At 41.5% G+C, this 21,321-nt stretch overlaps 2 protein-coding genes across 4 annotated transcripts in view; one reads left to right on the top strand and one right to left on the bottom strand.

Moving 5' to 3' along the window:
- Window positions 1–2,959, top strand: part of ppfia3 (PTPRF interacting protein alpha 3) — a 33,885-nt gene extending 30,926 nt beyond the window's left edge. For all 3 annotated transcript variants that reach the window (XR_013908461.1, XM_026164120.2, XM_080300119.1), the window contains exon 31: window positions 129–2,959. The gene's annotated coding sequence lies outside the window, so the exon portion shown is untranslated. The remainder of the gene's footprint in view (window positions 1–128) is intronic.
- Window positions 2,960–5,902: 2,943 nt separating this feature from the next.
- ntf4 (neurotrophin 4) lies at window positions 5,903–14,134 on the bottom strand. The gene is made up of 3 exons (XM_026164119.2): window positions 13,903–14,134; window positions 13,668–13,742; window positions 5,903–8,171 (listed from the first exon to the last, which is right to left on the bottom strand). The coding sequence occupies exon 3, from the start codon at window positions 8,150–8,152 to the stop codon at window positions 6,695–6,697; it is 1,458 nt and encodes a 485-aa protein (XP_026019904.2). The 5' UTR covers window positions 8,153–8,171; window positions 13,668–13,742; window positions 13,903–14,134; the 3' UTR covers window positions 5,903–6,694.
- Window positions 14,135–21,321: the final 7,187 nt, after the last annotated feature.

Genomic DNA, 21,321 nt, shown 5'->3' with positions numbered 1-21,321 from the left:
TGTATTTGTTTGTTGCAGTTTGGGAATTTTAAAGTGCTTGGTTTGGTTGGTTGGTGGGGCTTTGAGCTGAGTTGAATTGAGGCCACAGAAGCAGTGACGTGGCAGTAATGTTGTTTCTCTCCCCCCAGGGCGCTGACAGGATTGTGACTAGAGGACCCTCTCGCTCATCCACGGAGAAAGAAGCAATGAATATAACCATTTAACTTTAAATAAATCTTTCAGTCTGACCATTCTGCAATAACAGAAGAAAAGAAATAAGGGGGAAATCAAGAATGTATGAATGTATTTGCGAAGACTGCGAAGGTTGAAACGGATACGCTGTTTTCTCCCTCTGTCTCTCACTACCTTCTCAACTCTTCCTCTCTCAGTGCGAAGGGTGCGAAAAGGACAACACCGGTGTCGGTTAGAGTCGGTGCCGTTGCACTGTGTAGGTCTCTCCTTTCTTCATTCCTGTCCACGTAAAGTTAGCAGAGTTGGCAATATCAGGGCTCATTTTCCTACCTACAGAAAAAAATAACACTTGCTGCCATTTATTGTCTTACAGTTTGAAAACAAGTAAATGTGTCGCCTTACAACTTCTGCTCAACAACAGGTGTTTTATAACGAGGGCCGGTACAGAAAGTAACCTCACCGTAAAGTCTGGAGAGGACCGAGAGGGTGTTAAAACTGAGTGACGACTTGGAGGGGAAATGGCTAGGTGGACATAAACGTGTCATAAACTACACCGGTGTTCTCCTTTGTACTAAAGGGCTGGCTGGTGTCTAGTGTCAGCCATTGTGGCTCTTTGTTGGCTTCTATGGTCCTGTCAGGGGTTGGTTGCGGTGGTGTAGTAAAATCCGTCTGAATTCAGACCACCATTTAGCTCCGACCACATCAGAGGGACCCTCCTCACGGCTTGTCTATTGGGGCCTTGAAAGCCGATAAGCTGAGTAATCTCTTTTGAAGGGAGTCCATTATAGAGATCAAAGGCACAGAGTTGCATGGGACAGTGTGTAGCAAGGCCATAGAAGCATTGTGTTCATGATCTCATGATGTCAATGGCAGGAAGTCAATTAAGTTACCGCTGGTACCACTTTCTAAAAAAGATGTTAATAGGTTTTTATAAGTTTTGGCTTTATTGATGTTAAAAGGACACTCCAGTGATATTTGTTTTTTACTTTCAGTGGGGTTCCACTCAGACTGTGGAAACAGTTCCGCAACAGCATTGTGGTTTTGGTAGGAACCTTTTTAAAGTTTGGAAAAGAAGTGATACAATCTCTGCTTCAGTATGAGATTTACTTATTTTTAATATAATCTATAAGTGTGGAACAAAAGAAAGGAGCAAATGCAATCTGGGCACTTATCGGTCGGTCTGCTAATTTAGCATTTTGGGGCAACAGCAAGTTTTTATGTAGCCTACAGATATCTGTGCCAAGACTGTTTATCTGCATGCAGGCAAACCTGCTCAAATGTGATTAACAATGTAACTCTGAATGCAAATGGAAACCAGAAAGCTTCTTGTAGCAAAAATCTGGTCTCTACTTACTTACATACAGACATCCACTTATAGAGACTGGTGTAGAATCATTTTATACCTCGACCTACAGTAGAGCCTCTGCTAGTGACAGCGTGTCAGAATATATAACAAACATTAGGGCCTCGTCTCAACAGAGCTGTAATGTTCGATAGCTACACGTACCTCTGATTGGTGGATGTAGACTGGGCAAATAAAATAGTTTCTACGTAGCACTCGATCTTTGTTGAGTTTTATCAATTTCAGCTATATTCAAGAGAAGCCACACATATCGACAGGCAATATCTCCAAAACTGAGCAACTCACACCCAAACATTCTGGACGGTGGAAAGCTTGATTTTTAGGTGAACGGTTCCTCTAACCAAATATAATCTTTCTAGTGACTGTAAGACTGAATTAAAAAGGAAAGGAGGGTTATTCTAGAGGCGAATATGCACCGGAAAAATCTATTTTTCAGGAACTTGCACCAAAAAGTTCACCTTTCACTTAATAATTCAGTATCTCATTAGTGTCCTGTACATTGTTATAAATATTAATGTTTTACATGGAAATAATGCCATTTATTAAAACCTCTAAGCCATTTCGAAACTATGTCTATCTAGAAAGTGGTACCTAAGTTTGGAGTATAAAGCCAGACTCCAACGCGAAATCCTCAGTCAGCGTCCACGGTGTCTTTACGAGGTTTGTGACTTGTAATCATCAGCTCAGGGTCTTGGGTAATCCTGATGATGGCAGAGGCAACAGAGAGACAAAACAGCAACTCAAAGGGAGAAAAGAAGAAGAAGAAAAAGAAGGATGGACAGAAGCCGGTCATTTTATTGCACACAGAAGCCATAACCGAAATTTAGAGCGCTTTCTGGGGGCGTGGGGGTGAGATCAGAGAGAGGCCGGATGAGGTCGGGGCGAGCCCGTGGAAGCCCAGGAAACAAAACCTTTAGCCTCTGTGTTTACGATGCATGTCAAACAAATGACAATGACCTAAAAACATTTTTTTGGTAGTGAAGATGATATGAGGTGTCGTTAAAAAATATATATCTGTATGATAAACCTACAGGGGTGGGAGCCTGGGGATCAATTTGTAAAATGTGTGTATTTTTTTCAGTTGTATTTTTTATTTTTTACAATAACTATTTATTTTCTTTAGGTATGTATTGGATAAATGTATGTACATGTTCTGTTCCTTCTTGACTTCATTTGAACTAGTTTTAAAAGTAAATATGAAACATTGAAAATGGTCATTCAAATACGCTACTGTATGTGTACATTTTGAGAACAAATTGTGCAATGATTTAACAGATTTCCATGATTAAAGTGATAGTAATACAAATTGAAAAAAAAATCATCTGGAAAATAAAGAAAAATAATGATGATGATGATGATGAAAATGGTGATGTAAAAGAAAAAAATAAATAAAGCGATCCAGGTGGATCTGCTGATCATCGCAAAGTTTTCCTGATTTTCTTTTATTCAGTGACTTCTATAGATAAAAATTTAAGATTTAAGAAGTTGTTTTGCTTCTTCTTTCAGAGTACAAGGAAAAGACATATTTAGTTTGTTTCACTTCACTTTGTAAATATCTTTTGCATACTTTGCAAACACCCAAGTACTAATAAGTAGTAGTAGTAGAAAATTTGCCAAACAAACTAGCAAAATAATTTAAACTAGCTGGACTTAACTGGGAGGTTTCAAAATGATTTTTTTTTTTTTTACCAACAAATGCAGTAAAACCTGAAGAATTTAAAGCTGGGCTACATTTAAAGTATGTTCTCTCATTTTTTGCTTGTACTCTCCACTTTAATTGCACGTACATCCACCAAACTTTTCACCGGTTTGCTGGTCGATAAAGTTTTTTAAGTTTTTTTTTTTTTTTCAAATATTCTTCAAAGTCTGATTGAAAACTTTTAGTCCTTAAAATGTGATCAAATGAACTTTTTCTGACTGTCAACAGCATTTTCTGGTGTACACCCAGTGGATACTTTGTTAGGTATACTGCTCAATAACACATATATCTGCTAGCAACTCCATGCATTCAGTTATGTGGACATGGTCAAGACAACTAGCTGAATTAAAAGTGTTCTCTCACCCCTATTCACTCAATATATATTCATACACCATGCATTTAATTATGGGTTATTATTCATCTCTGGTTTTCTTCCACAGCATGTCTTTTGTCTCCCTCCCCTCCCTGAGCTTGGTTCTCCTGGAGGATTTTTCCTGTTAAATGGAAGTTTTTCCTTCCCATTGTCGCCAAAGTACTTCCTCTTAGGTGTCGTCTGATTGTTGAGGTTTTTCTGTCACATTGCAGGGTCTTTATCTTACAGCTTTTAGGCAACTGTTGTTGTGGTTTGGTGCTATATGAATAAAAGTGAATGGAATTGAAATGGGGAGTATCAGAATGGGGAAGAAGGGTGACTCTACTAGTTTGAGTATTTCAGAAACTGCTGATCTACTTGGATTTTCCAAGAGAGAAGATTTTTAAGGGAGTGGGAGTTCTCTGTGTGAAAACACCTTGTTGGAGTCAGAGGTCAGAGAACAATTGCAAGACTGCTTTGAGCTGATAGGAAGACAACAGTAAATCAAATAACCACTCATTACAATGAAGGTATGTAGAGAGGCATTTCTGAACGCCCAACACGTCAAACAGATGACCTAGAGCAGCAGAAGACCACACAGGGTGCCACTCTGTCAGCGCAGAATAGTAAACAGGCTCACCAAAACTGGACATCAGAGGACCAGAAAAACATTTGCAGGATCAGAATTTGGAGGCAACACTGTGAAAGAATGGATATATCCTACCTTGCATCACTGGTTCAGGCTGGAGGTTGGGCTCTAATGTTATGGGGGATATTTTCTTGGCAAGCTTTAGTCCACTAAGTACCAACTGAATGCCATTTAAACAGCACAGTCTGAGTATTATTACTGACCATGTCCATCCCTTTTGACCACAGCGTGCTCATGTTCTGATGGCTGTTTCCAGCAGGAAAAAGCACCACGTCACAAAACTCAAATCATCATCTCAAACTGGCCACTTAAACATGATAAGCTCACTGTACTCAGATGGCTTCCACAGCCTCCACATCTCTTCCAATAGAGCCCATTTGACATGTGATAGAAGAAGAGCAAGTGTGTGAGGCAATCAACACAGACCGAAATCTTTGATGAATGTTTCCAGCATCTTGTTGAATCTATGCCACATGGAGTTCAGGTAATCCTGAAGTCAAGCCGGGATCCAACCCAGTACTACCTAATAAAGTGAGTGATGAGTGTACAACTGGCGTTATCTGATGTTCAAATTTATTCTAGAAAAAAAATGCAAATTCAGGCATATTTCTATAGAAAATACCTCACCTGCATTATAACCATAAAATAGCAACAAAAAAAGGCTCCACCTCAATGTACGTAACTTTTTGGTGATATCACTTTCTTTCAATTTTAACAATCGCTGCTGTTTCCAAAAGAAACATTTTACAACACATATCTCTAAAAGGCGTGCTCTCACTCTGAGCCAGGAATCTACCTGAGTAGCACTTACATCCACCCAACATCACAGCTTTATATCTGTTTATATCTTAAAGGGCTTTTTAATAGAGCAGTTCATTAATGTGTCACTCAGAGCTTGATTTATAGAACGTCATTTGTTATAAAACAAAAACAAAAACGTGGTGAGGCTGACATTTTCCTGGCTGTTTACTGCATTATCTGAATGATGTAGTGATAAATAGATTTTTTTTTAAACCCTCTCTAAAGACCTTTAACTGCAATGTGACAAGAAAATTAAACTTTATCCAGTATTTGGACTTCCATGAAAGCATGGATTATACAATTTGTGGATAGAAAATACATGTTTATTGTCTTTAAATAGTGTCAGTAAGTTTATTTGATTGGTTTGTGTTTTGTTGTTAGTGCGGACCCAAAAAGTAAATCCACTAATGTTTTTCGACACATTCGTCACCTTCATGGGGCATAAAAATGGACATTTTCTTGTCATATCTTCACAAATACATATGCAAATAAAATCAGAAAAAATGGGAGACACAGTTTAGATGTTCTCAGGAAACATAAACGTTATCCAGGTGTAGATATCCTAGTGTGTGTAGGGATTTGTGCATGTTGTGCACCTCAACCTTGGAGGTATGTAGTCTTGGCTTGCTCTTTTTCCTGAAGCAATTATTTTTAATCAACTACATGTATCTGGATTTATAGACAACTGAACACAGAATAGCCACAATTTTTGCTTGTAATGGATGATTTTTAAAATGAGGACTTTACAACTTTTAAGCATGTTTGGCACGTTTCCTCTTACCAGCAGATTTCAGCAGCAAAAAATACAATAAAAAGCTAGTAGTGAAAGCTGTACTTTGTATGTACATTAGTTAAGTTCAGAGCATACTGAGTACAAAGTTCCTTTATTACCATGTTTGGCAGGACAACTGAACAAACGCAAAGATGGTAAATCAGCTTGTTTAAGTGTCACATAATTTACAAACCACATGCTTTTACAATCATGAGCCACATGTGAGGCCCACATGCACAGATACATCCTGCCACAAAAAATCCTCTGCCTGGCTGAAATCACGCTAGCATGTGCCCGCGCTGCAGTCTTAGTTAAACCATAACTGTAACGTTTCATGGTAAAATATACGGTGAGAGTTTGGAGCAGTAAAATGGAACCTCAGTAGGGGGCGCTCCTTCCTCTTACAACCCGAGCGGACCAGAGGCTGGAATTATCATCAGACACTGGAGAGACCTACAAGCCCGTGAAGGCTTCTTCTATAAATACACACAAATATACATAGCTTCATACATAAAGGTATACTGGTGTCATATTGTACACTTATATATATATATAGGAATATATTAATATCAAAGACATACACATGCTTACATACTAATCAAAAATAACTTAGATTATGAAAGATAAATCATACAAAAACAGTACTTCTTAAAGTAAAATTTCTATAGGACAATTTTCCCTAAGATCTAGTGTTGAGGTCTTCTTGTTTTTTTAAATGCAAAAGTCACATAAAGTTGTAGTGGAAGGAAAAGAGATATCTGAAAAGGTCTGGATTTAAGAAGAGATAGCTTCCCTCATGTTCTAGGAAAGACCACGAGGAAGAGAAAGTGCACACAGAAGGATGTCAGAGCTGCTCTGCTCTGTGTCACTTCACTTTGTGCTGTCTCTTAAGCCCTCCCCCTTCTTGTCAAAACCTCCCTCCCCGTTGCCGGATTTGCTCTGGACAGCAGCACACAGACGCAGGACGAGTTGATTCGAATCCACCTCCATGCGATTCTGTTTCTATTATCTTTGGTGAGTGCTCGCACGTACGACTGCTTGACTCTACACTCACTGTTCCACTGTTTTTTATCCACTCCCAAGCAGCTGCCCCCAGCCACACCTATCCCTCGAGGTTTGAGAGATTTCGCTGATGCAACAGCACCCTTTGACTGGATCCGGTTGTTGGGATGGTGGCAGTTAGTTTCATAGAAGTACTGTTGTAGAGGTCCTCTCTGAGTCTGGATTTCCTGTAAGACACTGACATTCTCTCCTTTGAAGTCAGTGGCTTCTGTCTTGTTAACCCACACACTTATTGCCTCGCACACCGACTGTTCCCTTGACCTAATACCCTCCTTTGATCTGTCAGTCAAATGTGAGCGTTTATCCCTTTTAACAGGATGGACACCCTCGCGGGTTAATCTAGCAGAGTCTGCCCAAGACAAAGTCGTACTCCTGTCGAGTGCGCGGTCGCCGTGACCCTCGATGCGCTCGTCCATGGCCTCCTGCTCCTCCCAATCCCTGTCCTCCTCCAGCATGCCAGTCTCTAACATGAGCAAAAGAGGTGGGTCCTCCGGAGGTGATGGAGAGGATGAGAACAGGACCCGAGGATGAGCATCGAGAAACAACTCGTCTCCCTTTAAGATGTTATCCAGCCCTCCCAGACCCAGACCATCCTCCATTGTCAGACTTTCTTTAGGAAAACCTCTTCCAGTTCCCACGGTCCTCTGGCTCGCTGTCCCGATTTTTTGTGTATCTCTGAACTGATCTGAAGTTGCAGTCAGTTTTGGTCCTGTTTGACCCTTATGTGTTGTAGCAGGACTCACATGGTTTTCCAATGCAGAAACCTGCAATGGCCTATCAGTAGCGTCCTGAAGATTGTCTTTCTTGGAAAAGTCCACAAAGCCTGCGTATTCATACCTGCTGGTGCTGCCAGCTTTGTAATCCTTGGGAACAGAACTATCCTGGGAAACATCCTCGGCCCTGAGTGTAGCTCGTTCTGTGGGAACATCTAAGCTGCTTCTGTCATTGCTGCCTGAGTTGCTGTTTGATTGGTGGGTTCCTCGACTCTCCACCTTGAATGTCTCTTCGTGTATAGGTTTTACATAATCCTTACGGCTCTGGAGGTTTTGTCTGTTGCTGTGTTGACTGAGCGCAGCAGTCATGTTGTAGTCCGTCTGCGAGGCACTTCCATTGAAGCTGTAGTCCGCGGGGGCAGCTGCGAGGCGAGCGGCTGGGTCATGCCGGTGCTCTCTGCGTTTGTCGAAGCCAGGCTCGGCGGTCGCAGTAGCAATCTTGGACACGGGGTTGTGAGGGAAGGGCAGGGCCGAGGCAATCACCATGGCAACCAGGGGAAGCCAGTGCATCACTCCCAAGACGTATCAGCTGGTGGTTAAAATAGAGCAGACACAAGAGGAGAGAGAGCCAACGTTACTTTATACAATGCAAATTGTGGCTTATACAGTTAAACCAAGCACCACAATTAAAGTGTAAATTGAGAGGTTTTACTGGTGGCCTACAGCTTTATGAGACTGGTGCTTTAACTGCTGAGGTATGGCTCTAAAATCTTGGCAGAACTCGTGGAAAAATAGGTACAGCGAGGTCGATCTTTGTTTCTGCAAGAGGAGTTCAGCTATGAATGGTGCACACTTTGAAGAGCTCACCTCCGACAGACTGGCACGTATGTGTGTCAGAAACTTTACAGCCAAAGCTTTTAAAGGCATGATTTGTTTCTCTTCTGCTGTTGCTACTTTTCTTCAGAATTCAAGAATCTGGGACTTTCTTCTACATGTTGTAACTTACAATATACCTTCTTGTCAAAACACACACACACATAATAAGAAAGCATACCAATACAGCTGAGATAAACCGCAAGTATTCTACCTGTTTACACCTGGGCTGTGAGTGAACTGGTGATGGAAATTTAATGACGGATACAGTACTGCATTCAGCTGCACTAGCCTGGAAGAGTTTCAATTATAGAGTGATCGCTATTGTAAACGTCCTGCCTGCCATAACCTGTATTATCTAAACTTTGTGCAGCTTGTAGTTACAAAAGGCTTTAGTGCTGCTTTTTGTGTGGCAAAAATAAGAAGCTGAAATTCTTCTGTATAACTCCTTTAGGTCATATACACAATATTATGTTATAAAAAGTACATACTAAGAATTTCATAAAACGCATAGTTAACTGTTGACTAGTTAGTTCACTATTATTGTTTTTGCCCATTTTACCTGGTCACAGAATCTTAGAAGAGCTCAATATTATTACAATATGACACCCACAATAACAATTCAGGGATTTCTATGCACAGAGAGATTTTTGGAGAATAAGTGGCACTTATAAGGTTAATAGGTTTGATATATGTAGACCAATAAAACGAATCATAATACAATACTTGCTGCATTACATGACTATTATTTAGGCTAGGGTACCATGTTGGTGTAACTGAACTGTGGTGTCAGTGGGAGTAGCATTGTATCAACACTATCCAATTTGTTAGCTCTGTCATTTCCTTCTCCCCTTGTCTGTAACACACACACACACACACATTACAGACGCGTAAATATCCTGTTATGACAGGCCTGATCCCTTCATTACGCTGATAAATTTCCAATTCACTCATGACCTGAATCATATTTAGACATTACAGTTTTCACAATTATGCTGTGGGACCTGAGATACAGTTAAACACCAGTTAAACTCCTGGTTTCAATAGTTTGTCTGACCACTAATTTGAAGGCAAAAATCTTTATTGCCAACCTATCAGATGTGCACAGTTTACAGCTTTTTTTTTCATCTAAAAAATTATGAGCAAATTTCCTGAAAATCAAAACTAACTGTTAGTATAAATATAGTCAACCAGACCGCACACTCCCTCGTGTAAGCCAAATGTAAACAATTCCTGACACGCAAAGGACGTTTAGGGTGAATTGCTTTGTCAACTCTGACATTATGTGAATGAAATAAAAAGTGAGATGACTCACATGTGACTCAATGTGAGGTTGCCCTCTGACTAACAGTAAAAATATTCCAGCCACCAATCTATACCGCAGGTCCAGCGAGACGGTATTCAAGCAGTACTCACGAGCCTACACGGGGGAGGTAAGTGAGGATTTAGTTATTTGTTTAAAAGCAGGGAAAAGGTCAATTGGAAAGAGTAAAAAATGGAATGATGGGAATGTCAGTGATGTAACGTTGCTGGCGAGGCTCCTTCGTGGCAAAGGATGCAGACTTCTAAAAAACCACAGCAACATAAAATACGTGTCAAAAACGGAATGTTATGACTTCGTTTGTTTGCTGATATTATAATTGTTTGTTTTAACAGGTGTGTAAGAGCGACTGGGCGGGGGGATCATCGGTGGCTATCAGTGAGTGTGTGAATGAGTGGTGACAAAACTAAATCCTTCCTGTGACAGGACCTGTAACTCAATAGAACCACACCCGGGACACAATGCTGCCAGCGAGACGCAGCAAGGTTTGGTTGAGACATCATTCATGCTGTCACCCAAGGTGCTGCCGCTCAAAGTGCCTGCTGACGCCAAATCACACCTCAGCGTGTAGAGCTACATGTTTGCTTAGTTTACTGATCAGTGTACCAGGCCTGCCAAATGTTTTGTGTGATGGAAACCAATTAAAGTGATAAATCTGACCGTTAACACGAAGGGGAAGTACAGGATCAAATATCCCGGACAGCTGTGGAATATGTGATCAGTTGGAGTTACAGGTTTCCTAAAGGCCTTTGTGGAGCACTCAGACATCACACCGAGGGCAGGCAGGCTGACCGTCTAAGTGGTTTCTTTGTAAAACAGCAGCAGCAGGAGCTGCACTTCATCACCATGCTCCATTTGCCACAATGACATGCATCATTTGCTCTCCCTGCAAGGCTAGACACAAAGTTCTTCCACCGTCTGGACCAAACTCAAGCCCTCGCAACCTACACCCCCTCTCCACAAATGAGTATGCACAAATACCCCAGGCCGTCTAATTCAAAAACCTCACCTAGTAAGTAAAACCCTACTCGAGGCTGCGCTCTTATGTTAATCCTAATCACCGTAGCCTGAGAGCCTTCAAAATGAGCAGCACAGGAAGAATACCACAGGATATACAGCCTAAACAAACAGATGGAACCACCTCATCGAGCAAAAATCCATGAATAAACAGACTAAACTTTGAGGACACTAACGGAGAGACCTCCAAGAACTCCATTTCTTAGCACTGATTAATATAAGTCCTTGATAGCTCACATGCTGGCTTTCTTTTCTCTGCAATCACATTGGCTGTGCATTCATTTAAGCTTCAGAAAAGCAGTCAAAACAAGGCGGAAGATACAACTTGTTCCCAACCTCTGCAATACAACATTCCCAGCAGATATGAGCATACGTCAGGGAGCATTTTTACGTGACAGGTTGAAACTGTCCTATTTCACTTTGTTTTTAACCACTCTTAAAATGCAATGTTTCCCCTCGCTCTGACAGTTCAGCATTTTACTTTATATCTCTTTCTATGTATTTATTTTTTTAACTCATTTTTATCAGATTAATGTGCTGCTTTTTCTGGTTCTTACATTAAACAGCGCTTTTAGCTGAACACAGATTCGGTCTTTTTTATGGACACTTTTAAATACACATAATTGACATTTATTATTTTGTAAAGACATTTAAGAAGCTGATAAAGTTTTTATAATTCACTTGAAAAATTACAATACAGTAGACACTAACTTCCTGTTAATGGATGATAACTTGTCATACATTTTTCTGTATTATCAAGCCACTTTAAGTTAGCGTGAAACACATGCATCAATCCACATTCTTCACGTGCCGTCACTCAAAACTCTTGCTCAACATTAACAATAGAAAAACTTTAAACACAGAATATAAACATAAGTGTTTTTCTGAGTAGATCTGACACCTGGAAAATTGTTCAGACTCCTGCCAGTGTTAAAGGGAAGAAGGAATCAGGGGGAATTATGGTACAGTGTGCCTCTGGCTCTCTCTTGAGACCCACCCCAGGAAACACATGCCATAAAGCAGATCCACACCTGGCAATGGCTACTGTGCTATTTAGTCTGTTTACAAGTTCCACATGTGTGGCTAATGTCAGGCACATCCATCTGACAGCGGGAAAATGCATTCAGTGTTAGGACTGCATTCTCTCCTAAACTAATCCTGCCTCTTTGAAGTTCTGTAACTCCCCCTCGATGGGGGTGGAAGATCTCAGAGGGAAGCTTCCCCCTGAAAACAGTTTACACGTCAGATTGCATCTTTCACCACATTTTAATCACAGGTTGGGTCTGACTAAACGGTCTCAAAAGCATCTATTAGAAACACTGACAGCAGGAGTGGCTGTGACACTATGTGAGATGGAAAAAACATGCAGGTAAATGTTTGTCCTCCCTCTGCTTCGTCCCCTCTTTCGAGGTTAAAAATAAAAGCCTTTACATCCATTTACAGTGCCTTGCGGTCCCGCTGTGCAAACAGCCCATTAATTCCAGCTCTGTGATTGTTTCGTACCATGCTCATCCTGCAGGATTGAGCCCCCTCCTCTCTAACCTTGGCTCTGTCAGTGACACCTCTCTCAAATGACTTGTAGATCTCTCTGGTTCACACTGGGAAACACTTCTAATGAGGTGCAAGCAAGCCATGCGTCTTCTTCTGTTTAAAAGCGTAAAAAAAACCTTAAAAACTGTAATGAAATAATTTATATTACACTCAAACTTGCACTTTCACCTGCAAAAACCACCCACGAAGCCTATTCAGCCCCTTATCTGTTGACAGCGCGGAGTTAAGAGATCAGCTGCAGGTATGTTAAAATGGCAACTTGTGTGATCTACCAGCAGGTTTGTGTTGTGACTCGGTAGCATTCACCTCACCTGAGTGACTGCCAAGGAAAACAACATGTGAAAAACCCTACAAGTGTCGGGCTGCCAAGGAAAACACGTAGAGCGTCTTGATCTTCTCAATCAAGTGAGAAATGCTGAGCTTTAAAAAAGAAAGTATGAATCAAATAAAAAAATTAAATTATAATGATCAATTCGTGCCTGTTTATACATGAATGTAATTAAAAAGAGAGCCCGGGAAAATAAATAAATATAAAATTATTAAACTTATAGTAGCCTGACTTATATAACTTTCTGGTTGTTATCCTCAAAGTGATAGGACCTCACCAGTGCCTTTGAACCAGGGCACTGATAAGCTTCCATCTTCTAATCTAACTTAGCAAGTCTACTTACTCAAGTACGTTACTAAATAAGTATTAATAGAAACTTTCTGATTTTACTCCACTATAATTTGTATGCAAAATAATGTGCTTTATAATAATTTTAAAGCTTACATTTTTTTGTTATATATTGCAAAATATAATCATATTAATAAATATTAATTATTATAGCTATATAGATTCAGTTATGATGCATGATCTAGTATAATGTATTGTATAATGCATATATTTTGATTCTGCATAATTCTGCACGTTCTTTTACTGTAAGTACTTTCAGCATATGTTGAACCTACAAGTTTTTTTTACTAATATTTAAGCAGGGTTATGACTTTTTAACTTGTTTCTTCACTTTGCAAAAATGTTATTCACATTCACACTTGTCTACTACATCTGTATGAGGGCACTTGAGCTTGGAAATCCGTGTTTTCTGCACCAGTTTTCTACTTTGTATTTATTTCTCATTAAACATTATAATATAATATGTTTTCCAGCGGGGCCCCACTGCCTTGGTCCCCACTATGCCACTCAATTTACAAAATCATGGAACCGCCCCTGTATCTGTAACTGACTGATTGCATAAATAAATGAAGAAACGTGTCTGTATTTCGATTGAGCTGCGCTGCAGAATATTTAAACATTATTTTGAGTGTACGTGTGTGGCATACCGTTTAGGTGAGATCCGGACCCCGCGTCCTTCCAGCTGACACCACATTGATTATAGTCCTGTCGCTGTTGCTCAACTGGTTTAAAAAAGAAACCCCAAATCACTTTTACACGCTAACCACAAACGCTATTCACAAACATGTCTTTCTCCTTTTTTAATAGTCCGTGACATCGCACGAGTGCACCAAAAATCCAATGAGGGGAGAGAAAAAAAAGGAAAGGAAAGTAGTTACACACCAGAAAACTCTCCTGTCCCGGGAGCGCTTCCACTCAAGAGAAATACTGTATGCAATAAACCCACAAAACTATTACAAATGTTGACCCGCCTGAAAATGTGGATATTCCATAACTTGTTACTGCTCCAAGGAGCCCCAGAGAAAAATTATGTCAGTTCAAATAAGTGAGCGACGAAGTGGAGCGCTGAAGAAGCTACCCAAACGTTTTAAGAACTCCGAACTCCGCCTGAAACGCGTTCAACAAAGCTAGCATTAACTACAATCAAAACTTCCGGTTAACATTTTCAAAATAAAACATGAATTGAGGAATTTGAATTTCCATCGAACGTGACGGAAAGGCAAGGCTTTTATTTTAAAGAAGCACGCAGTCTCTTCAGAATGGCCCTGTTATTGGCTTACTGCTAGCTCGACTCAGTTGAGATTAGTTTCTTGGTGGAAGCGCAAAGACTGGGCGAACTCCCCCCCCCTCAGGATCCTTTAGTAGAATATGGATAAGAGTTCTGGGGCATTCAGCGACTAACATCTGTCAAAGCAGATGTATGAAACAACCGCTCCTAAACAGACACCTAAAAGAGAAAACAATAATTAGCCCCAAAACAAAGTCACATATCTTTGCTAGCTTGGAATTAACATGGCCATGAGATGATCTTAACCGTCACCCCTCCTGTTTTTGATCCCCGCCTCACACTTCACAGGAAAACAGCCAGTAATGCCAGTAATACGGGCACAGATCCAAGTTCGGTGAGTTCATTATGGGGCATCAACTGTAAATTATTACAACCAGCCGTAGCTGCACGGTTGTCGTTTGCAAGTGTGTGAGGCTGCAACATAACCCCGTTTGGCACAATCAAACCTGAAGATGTAACTCTGTGTTTTAATGCCAAATCCAAGTCTGCTTTCAGATTGCTTCCTCTATGCTTGTGCCAGATTTTTAGGCATGTTTGCAAGACACGTAGAGATGTGAGTGCTTACAGGTTAATTTCGATGTTGGCATGCACATCAAATCCTAGGAAAGAGTAAATAGGCCTAAATTACAACAGGAAGATACTGTATACTCTGACAAGATGATTAAGAAAATACTGTGCACTGAGGCTATAATTCATCATGTTCATGTTTAGATTGTTGGGCCTCCTTATCTGAGGACTTTAGGTGGTGATTAGTATGGGGACCCTTGAATTACTCTGGCAAACTAGCCTTGTGTCTAGGAAGGCCATGGCTTCTGTCTGAAAGGTTTAAGGCACCGAAGTGACTTAAACTTGGCTTCAATTTTTCATGGGAAACTTATGAGGTGCAAAAAGGTTATCTATTTTTTTGCAGTCACGTGACCTCTAACCAGATTTTGGAGGTGTGACGTTGTATGGGGAAGGTCTCCGTGGACGTGGAACCCACTAGGCAAAAATGTGTACTCCCCAACCAGTTTGCGCAGTTGCATTTGCAATAAGGTTTTCACCAACTGAGGGTTGCAGGGTGCTGCACCGAAAACCTCCTTGTTGTTGCTAGCAAATTGATGCCGCTTTGAAGCAGTACATCATCCATTTCCATTTTTTTTTCAAGTTTTACTGTCATTCAGCTAATAGTTAGCGAGTGTTTGCAGAGAAGATGGTGCGTTCCATGCAAACTTCCTCCCTTCAGAGGAGCAATTGAATTTGACTCCACACGTGATCCACCTTTTGGATCCCAACATCTTCAACTGGTTCTCATTTTGAAGTGCAAACTTCGGGCGATTGAGACAATCTGCTAGTGACCAAAGCACTTACATTGAGGTTTCTGGTGTAATCCACTTCACCTAGTGATGTTCAGAAGCCCTATATATTTTTCGCTTACCAATAGTGGTTGTATCACATCCAAGCAATGTGTGCATGATGTCATATGTTCCAAATTCCTGATAGTCTTCAGGGCTCCATCATTAGTTCCAGGTAATACTAAAGCTGTTTTTGTGAATTATAGTCATTATTAGAAGGGGTGATAATCCATCATATTGTCATTAGCTAATGACCTGTCAATCACAAATGATCAGCCAATGAGCATGCAGTGTACTACTACTACTTTTACAGTCAGTCCATCACTTGCTTTTCAAGTCTTGTTTCAAAACACCAGCATGGGGACTGCTAAATCACTCAGTTTGAGCCTTCATAACAAGAATTCAGTGACGATTGCATGACATCACAATCAAGGCATCGCACTTTTTTACACTTTTTTTCTTAGGTTGAAGTGATTTATGGAGCTGCCTTCCAGCTGCACAACATAGAGACTAAAACCATTAATGCACACATAGTGGACATGTGCCACAACCCATTAAAAACATTGCTGCATTTCCTGCATGTGCTTCACTTCTTCAGGACATCAAATAAATTGATCAGTTTTGTGTAACTGCTTGCACCTTGTCTATATTTCTTGTTTGTTTTCCCTCCTCTTATTACCATGCACGAAAGGAGAAATAATTCTCATTTAAATTTCATCAGCTTATCTTCACCAGCCTTATCTTTGTGAAGGTTGCATCAAAACCCCCCAAAATCTTTCAAATTCTTTTCCCTCAATTTATCCCCACTTGTTTGCACAAATGAAAAAGAACATGCAGCTAATCTCCATTTATTTGATAAGAAATGTTACACTGGCTGAAAACAAGTTTTTTGCAGGATGTTCTTCTGTATGGTTGCAGGTTTTCAACAGTGATACCTTTATTACTAACCATAAAGTGCATTTGAAAGATACTTGCTTAGAAATAGTGAAAATATTTATTGACGCTACAGGCAAAGTAGCAGGTGTCTGTTTTTTGGAGCGCATCCAAAGGATGTAATTTATATTTCAATGTGACGTAGTTTTGGCATACTCTGTATTAATTTGCATATTTCTCATTAAGTGTGTTATTATGTGTTATTTGATCCAGATCTAGTTCATGTTTTCACATGGTTTTGACTTCCATTCAGTCGTGCAGATATTTGCTGCTTTGATCGTCGCTAATGCTGCAATGCAGGTAGTTTGGATGTACTGTTAAAGCTGGAAAGATGAAAATAAGAGTTGTTGACTGGCCACTCTGTCCGCTCACAGGTCTTCGGGGGGAAAGTCAGCCAAGGCCTGTAGGAGTCACAATGGAGGTCTATAGAGGACGCACAGGCTGACAGACAGTTCAGTGGGTCCTCGGCGCAGATAAGTCACCCCTATACAGACCAGACGAGGGTTCATTGCTATTGACCTGCGAGAACAGCGCGTCCACTGAGCCTCCCCACCTTGAATGGCCTTGTTGAAAAGGAGAGCCATAAATTGGCGGATGAGCAGTGAGAGGAATGGGGGGGGGGGGAGTCTACTCTGCCTCCCCTCTTCATCCCACCTCCCACTCTCTCTTGCTCTCTCACATGCTATCTCTTTCTTTCCTTTACCAAGTAGTGGTTTCCATCTCACCAAACCCCTTTTCCCCTGAATGTTTAAAAAGATGAAAGGATAAGGAAAAGAATGGAGACAAAAGAGCGCAGGCTTGTGTTACAACCCTGCCCCTGAGAGACTGCTCATGAAAGAGTTCGGGGATGGGAGAGATAGGGACCTGGAGAGGAGACACAGAAAGAGAAGGGGGGATCGTGAAAAGAGGGTTTTCAGGCCGCTAAAACGGGTCACTCTTGTATAGAGAGGCAGACTAAAGTGCAGTCTTCACTCTGAGTCGGAGACATTTAACACAGGACCATCAGATGGAAGGCGGCGTTGATATACTTGTACTCACTGAGTGATTGCACAAGCGCACATGACTTCACGTGCACACGCTTTGTTTGTCTTATCCACATCCAGCGTACAGTAGAAGCAGAGAACCTTCTGAGAATTTTCGGGATCGTCTTTGCCAATCAAACACAAACACTTGCGCGCACATACATACACACTCCCTAATGTCTCCTTTGCGGCATTCCTACCCCTTGGCATTTACTGTCAGTCGCTCGAAATCCGTTCAACCCTCCCACCATTCTCTCTATCTCCTTCCCTGTCTGAACTTGCCCTGCGTGCACTTAGATATTTCCACCTCGGGGTGCATCAATGAGAGTTTGAGTGGTTGAGAGAAACAGAGCAAGAGAAAGTTGTTAGCTCGGTGTGGATGGGAATCACCTTCAGACAAAGGCGATGACTGAAAAGGCAGGGATGCGTTTTTCTCGGGCTTTCGCGTGCATATGTAACTGTGACCGTTTCACAGCCGAGGAGACCCAGAGGTTTATCTCAGGCATTCATTCACAGAACAAGTTTTGCTTCATACTACCGCTCTAACACGTCACATTAAAAGCTTTCCTTAATCCTTAAGTCATCAAAACTCTTTAAAGTTAAGCTGCACTATTTAGCAGGCAAATTCAATGCTGTACAGTGGTTTTCTATTTTCAGCAAACAACATTATCATGACTGAAACAGGTTTCCGGTCTTTTATTAAAGCCCTGTAAAAAACAAAAAACAAACAGATTTCTTTTATAGCACAGCGCTGCCTTGTACAGAGTCTCTCCCTTCAGAGGAGCGATTGAATTCGACTCCACACGTGATCCACCTTTTGGATCCCAACATCTTCAACTGGTTCTAATTTTGAAGTTTCCAGATGTCGCTCTTACTCCCATCGGCCCCTGTGATGAATCTTTCCCACAGGCAGCGCCATCAGGCATCAGCTTGTTGCCTCTGCACTGGACATCCTCCTGCATTTGAAACTCAGATCCGAACGAAATTGGAAGGTAGCTATTATAGCAATTATTGCAAATAGCTGAGCCGAGCTGTCAGGGCGAGGCTCTCAGTCTGTCTGTCCATAACAGAGCCACCAAGTCAGGCCTCAATTACACATCCTCAGCCTCCCCAAGGTACCTGGTGTCAGTCCTCCATCATCTCCTCTTCCATCTTCACTCACTTTGAACGTTATTTTAGTGTCTTCACCTGATTTCCTGACATTTTCAATCCTTTTCCGTGTTTCTTCCATCACTCGCCTCACACCCGCATTCCACCCCTAAAAAAACCTTCTCTAATGAAAACTGCACTGCCATTGCTACCACACACGTACACACTGAGGTATAGCTGCATGTGTTTCTAATTTCAGGCGTAATGCTCCGTTCTCCGCAATCTGACCCAATTAGCCAGAGCCTGCTGGAAATGCCCCAGTCGCCAGACACGGTGGCAAAGAGGTAAAGGTCAAAGGTGAGGTCATTCATGGGGGAGTTCGAATTGATGAATGCATCACTTCTGCCTGCCTGTCTGTCTTTGACATCCCTGTGTGCGCCACTTCAGCTGCTGTCCAGTTTCCCCATGAACATATTTAGCACAGGTGGAGGTTTGAGCGCAAAAAGCAAGCCAAGCCTGAAATTGAATTTCACAGCTTACTAAAGGTCAAAGAGGATGAGTGACAGGGTCTGGAGCCAGACCACACATAAACATGCAAACAGCGCACATGTACACTGAAGCAAAGAATGCACGCACACACACGCACACACGCCCATACCGATACACTGCCGCTCTGACAAACAAACAGCACATGCGGCTACAAGTCTTTCCTGCATGAAACTGAAATTAGCGTATGGAATGTTCACCTTCGGGAAAACAGTTTGGGAGGGAGAGGGAATATGAGCATCAAAGCTCCAAAGCCCTCATTAGGAGAACGGGGTTTGGTAATTCAGTTTAATGCCTAATTAGAAACAGGTTCAAATGGGTGCAAAATGCAGACTGGCGCTGTGTTGCATTGCCTAGCAGTCTGCCTCGTTCCACGTCTCTCTCAGTTTGGATTTTGTGTGATGTGCGATGTAGCTGGGTCGTTGTCAGTTTACGAAACGGCTTCACGCAACGCATGCACACACTCTGCGCGTCTTGTTTACATCATCTGCATCGCTGTCACCTCTCCCCTTACAGCACCCCTCTCTCTCCCGCGGATCACCTCTCAGTCACTCCTCCTCGTCTCCTTATCGGTGCCTCCTCAGTGTCCCGTTACAGGACCCAGTCCACCTACAGCGGCTACACTTTCATTCAGTCTGGATCCCCTAGATTAGACATGCAGCCTAAATAGTGAGTGATCTATTTACAGTTACATCCTCCGTGTCGCCGACGCCGGCACAGTCCACATCTTCCTTGGTTCCCCCCTTCTTTGCCCTCGCCGTTCCTCTCCATCCCCTCACCTCCTCTTCCATGTGCCCTATTTTTTGCCAACGGGGGAAAAATGTTACACATTGTAAACTTTACTCACTGTACAACACCCGTAGGATTGGATTTCAGTGGCAGACTTTGTGTTTGAACTGGTCTGGCAATTAGTAGAGGATAGACTTACGGCTCACCTACTGCACAATGGAAACACCGGCCCAGTTGTACAAGCCCCTGTTCCCATTCTGCCCCTCTCCATCTGTCCTCCTGTGGGACTGTGTGTGAGTGGTGGGTGTGCATGGAAGGGTATGTTTGAAATTCTTGTCGGTTGCACAGTTTCATGTGTGCGAGTGTAAATTTGTTGTTGCTGGCACCGGATAAAAAAAAATCAAACTCAGTAGATGCCAAGACTTTAAGAATACAGTATACAATGCACTAAGATCTGACTTATAACTGTGGTGTTGTTATGAGTAGAAACTAGTGTTTGTTAATGTATAATTTGTGTAATAATCAAAGATATGCCCTTATAAAGGAAAGATAACAAATACTCTACATGAAAAGTGGAAACCTGTGAGGCAGAAAAATGAAGCCAATGCAATTTGTCTAAAAAGCAATTGAGGTTGACTCCATTAGCGAGCCAGTTCTCACAGACGTCCACATTAAGATGTTCAGCTTTGAAGCATTAAAACTGTTTGCAACAGTGTGTTGCAAACACTGTTTGATCTCTGGTTATAGTTTCTCTCGTAAGGTGTAGATTTATGGATGTGGCTGCTTTGATTAACATTGATTAACCTTACCTGCACTAATTCAGTTCCCTAAATCCAACCAGTCAAATGTCTCTCTTTGGCTTTTAGATATTTGTTAACAGAATTATACTACAAATGCTGTGCAGTGCAGCCTGTCTGAGAATCTTGTGCTCCAATTGTGGTGAGTGAAATTCTAATATGTTATTAGTCTGTCACTAATTAGCAGATTGCACCTGTGCAGCTCATGCATGCTGCTTGCTAGCCAAAGCTTTTTAGTGTTAACTGATAACTTTGCACTCTACCCTCTGTTCTGCTCTCTGGGTTGCTTCTCACTAAAACGCTAATGCTGAGGTTTCAAATACATAGTCGGGAAACCATGACGTCACGGTGGTTGCATCCATCGTTTTCGTGCAATTTGTGGAATAAAAACAAATGTTATGTTTGTTTAGCTTTTGGATAAAGTGACATTGTAATATAAAGCATCTGTACAGTCTTGTTCTTATATTAATATTCTTCTCGTATTTGCTTAAATTGACACTTAAAGTTCAACTCTAAAGAATATCTTACTGACCTAAATATTTGCTGAATGTGTTTTTGTGTAT

The sequence above is a fragment of the Astatotilapia calliptera genome, chromosome 4 (assembly GCF_964374335.1).
Source record: "Astatotilapia calliptera chromosome 4, fAstCal68.1, whole genome shotgun sequence".
Taxonomy (NCBI): Eukaryota; Metazoa; Chordata; class Actinopteri; order Cichliformes; family Cichlidae; genus Astatotilapia; species Astatotilapia calliptera.
This window is presented reverse-complemented; position numbering and strand designations above follow the sequence as displayed.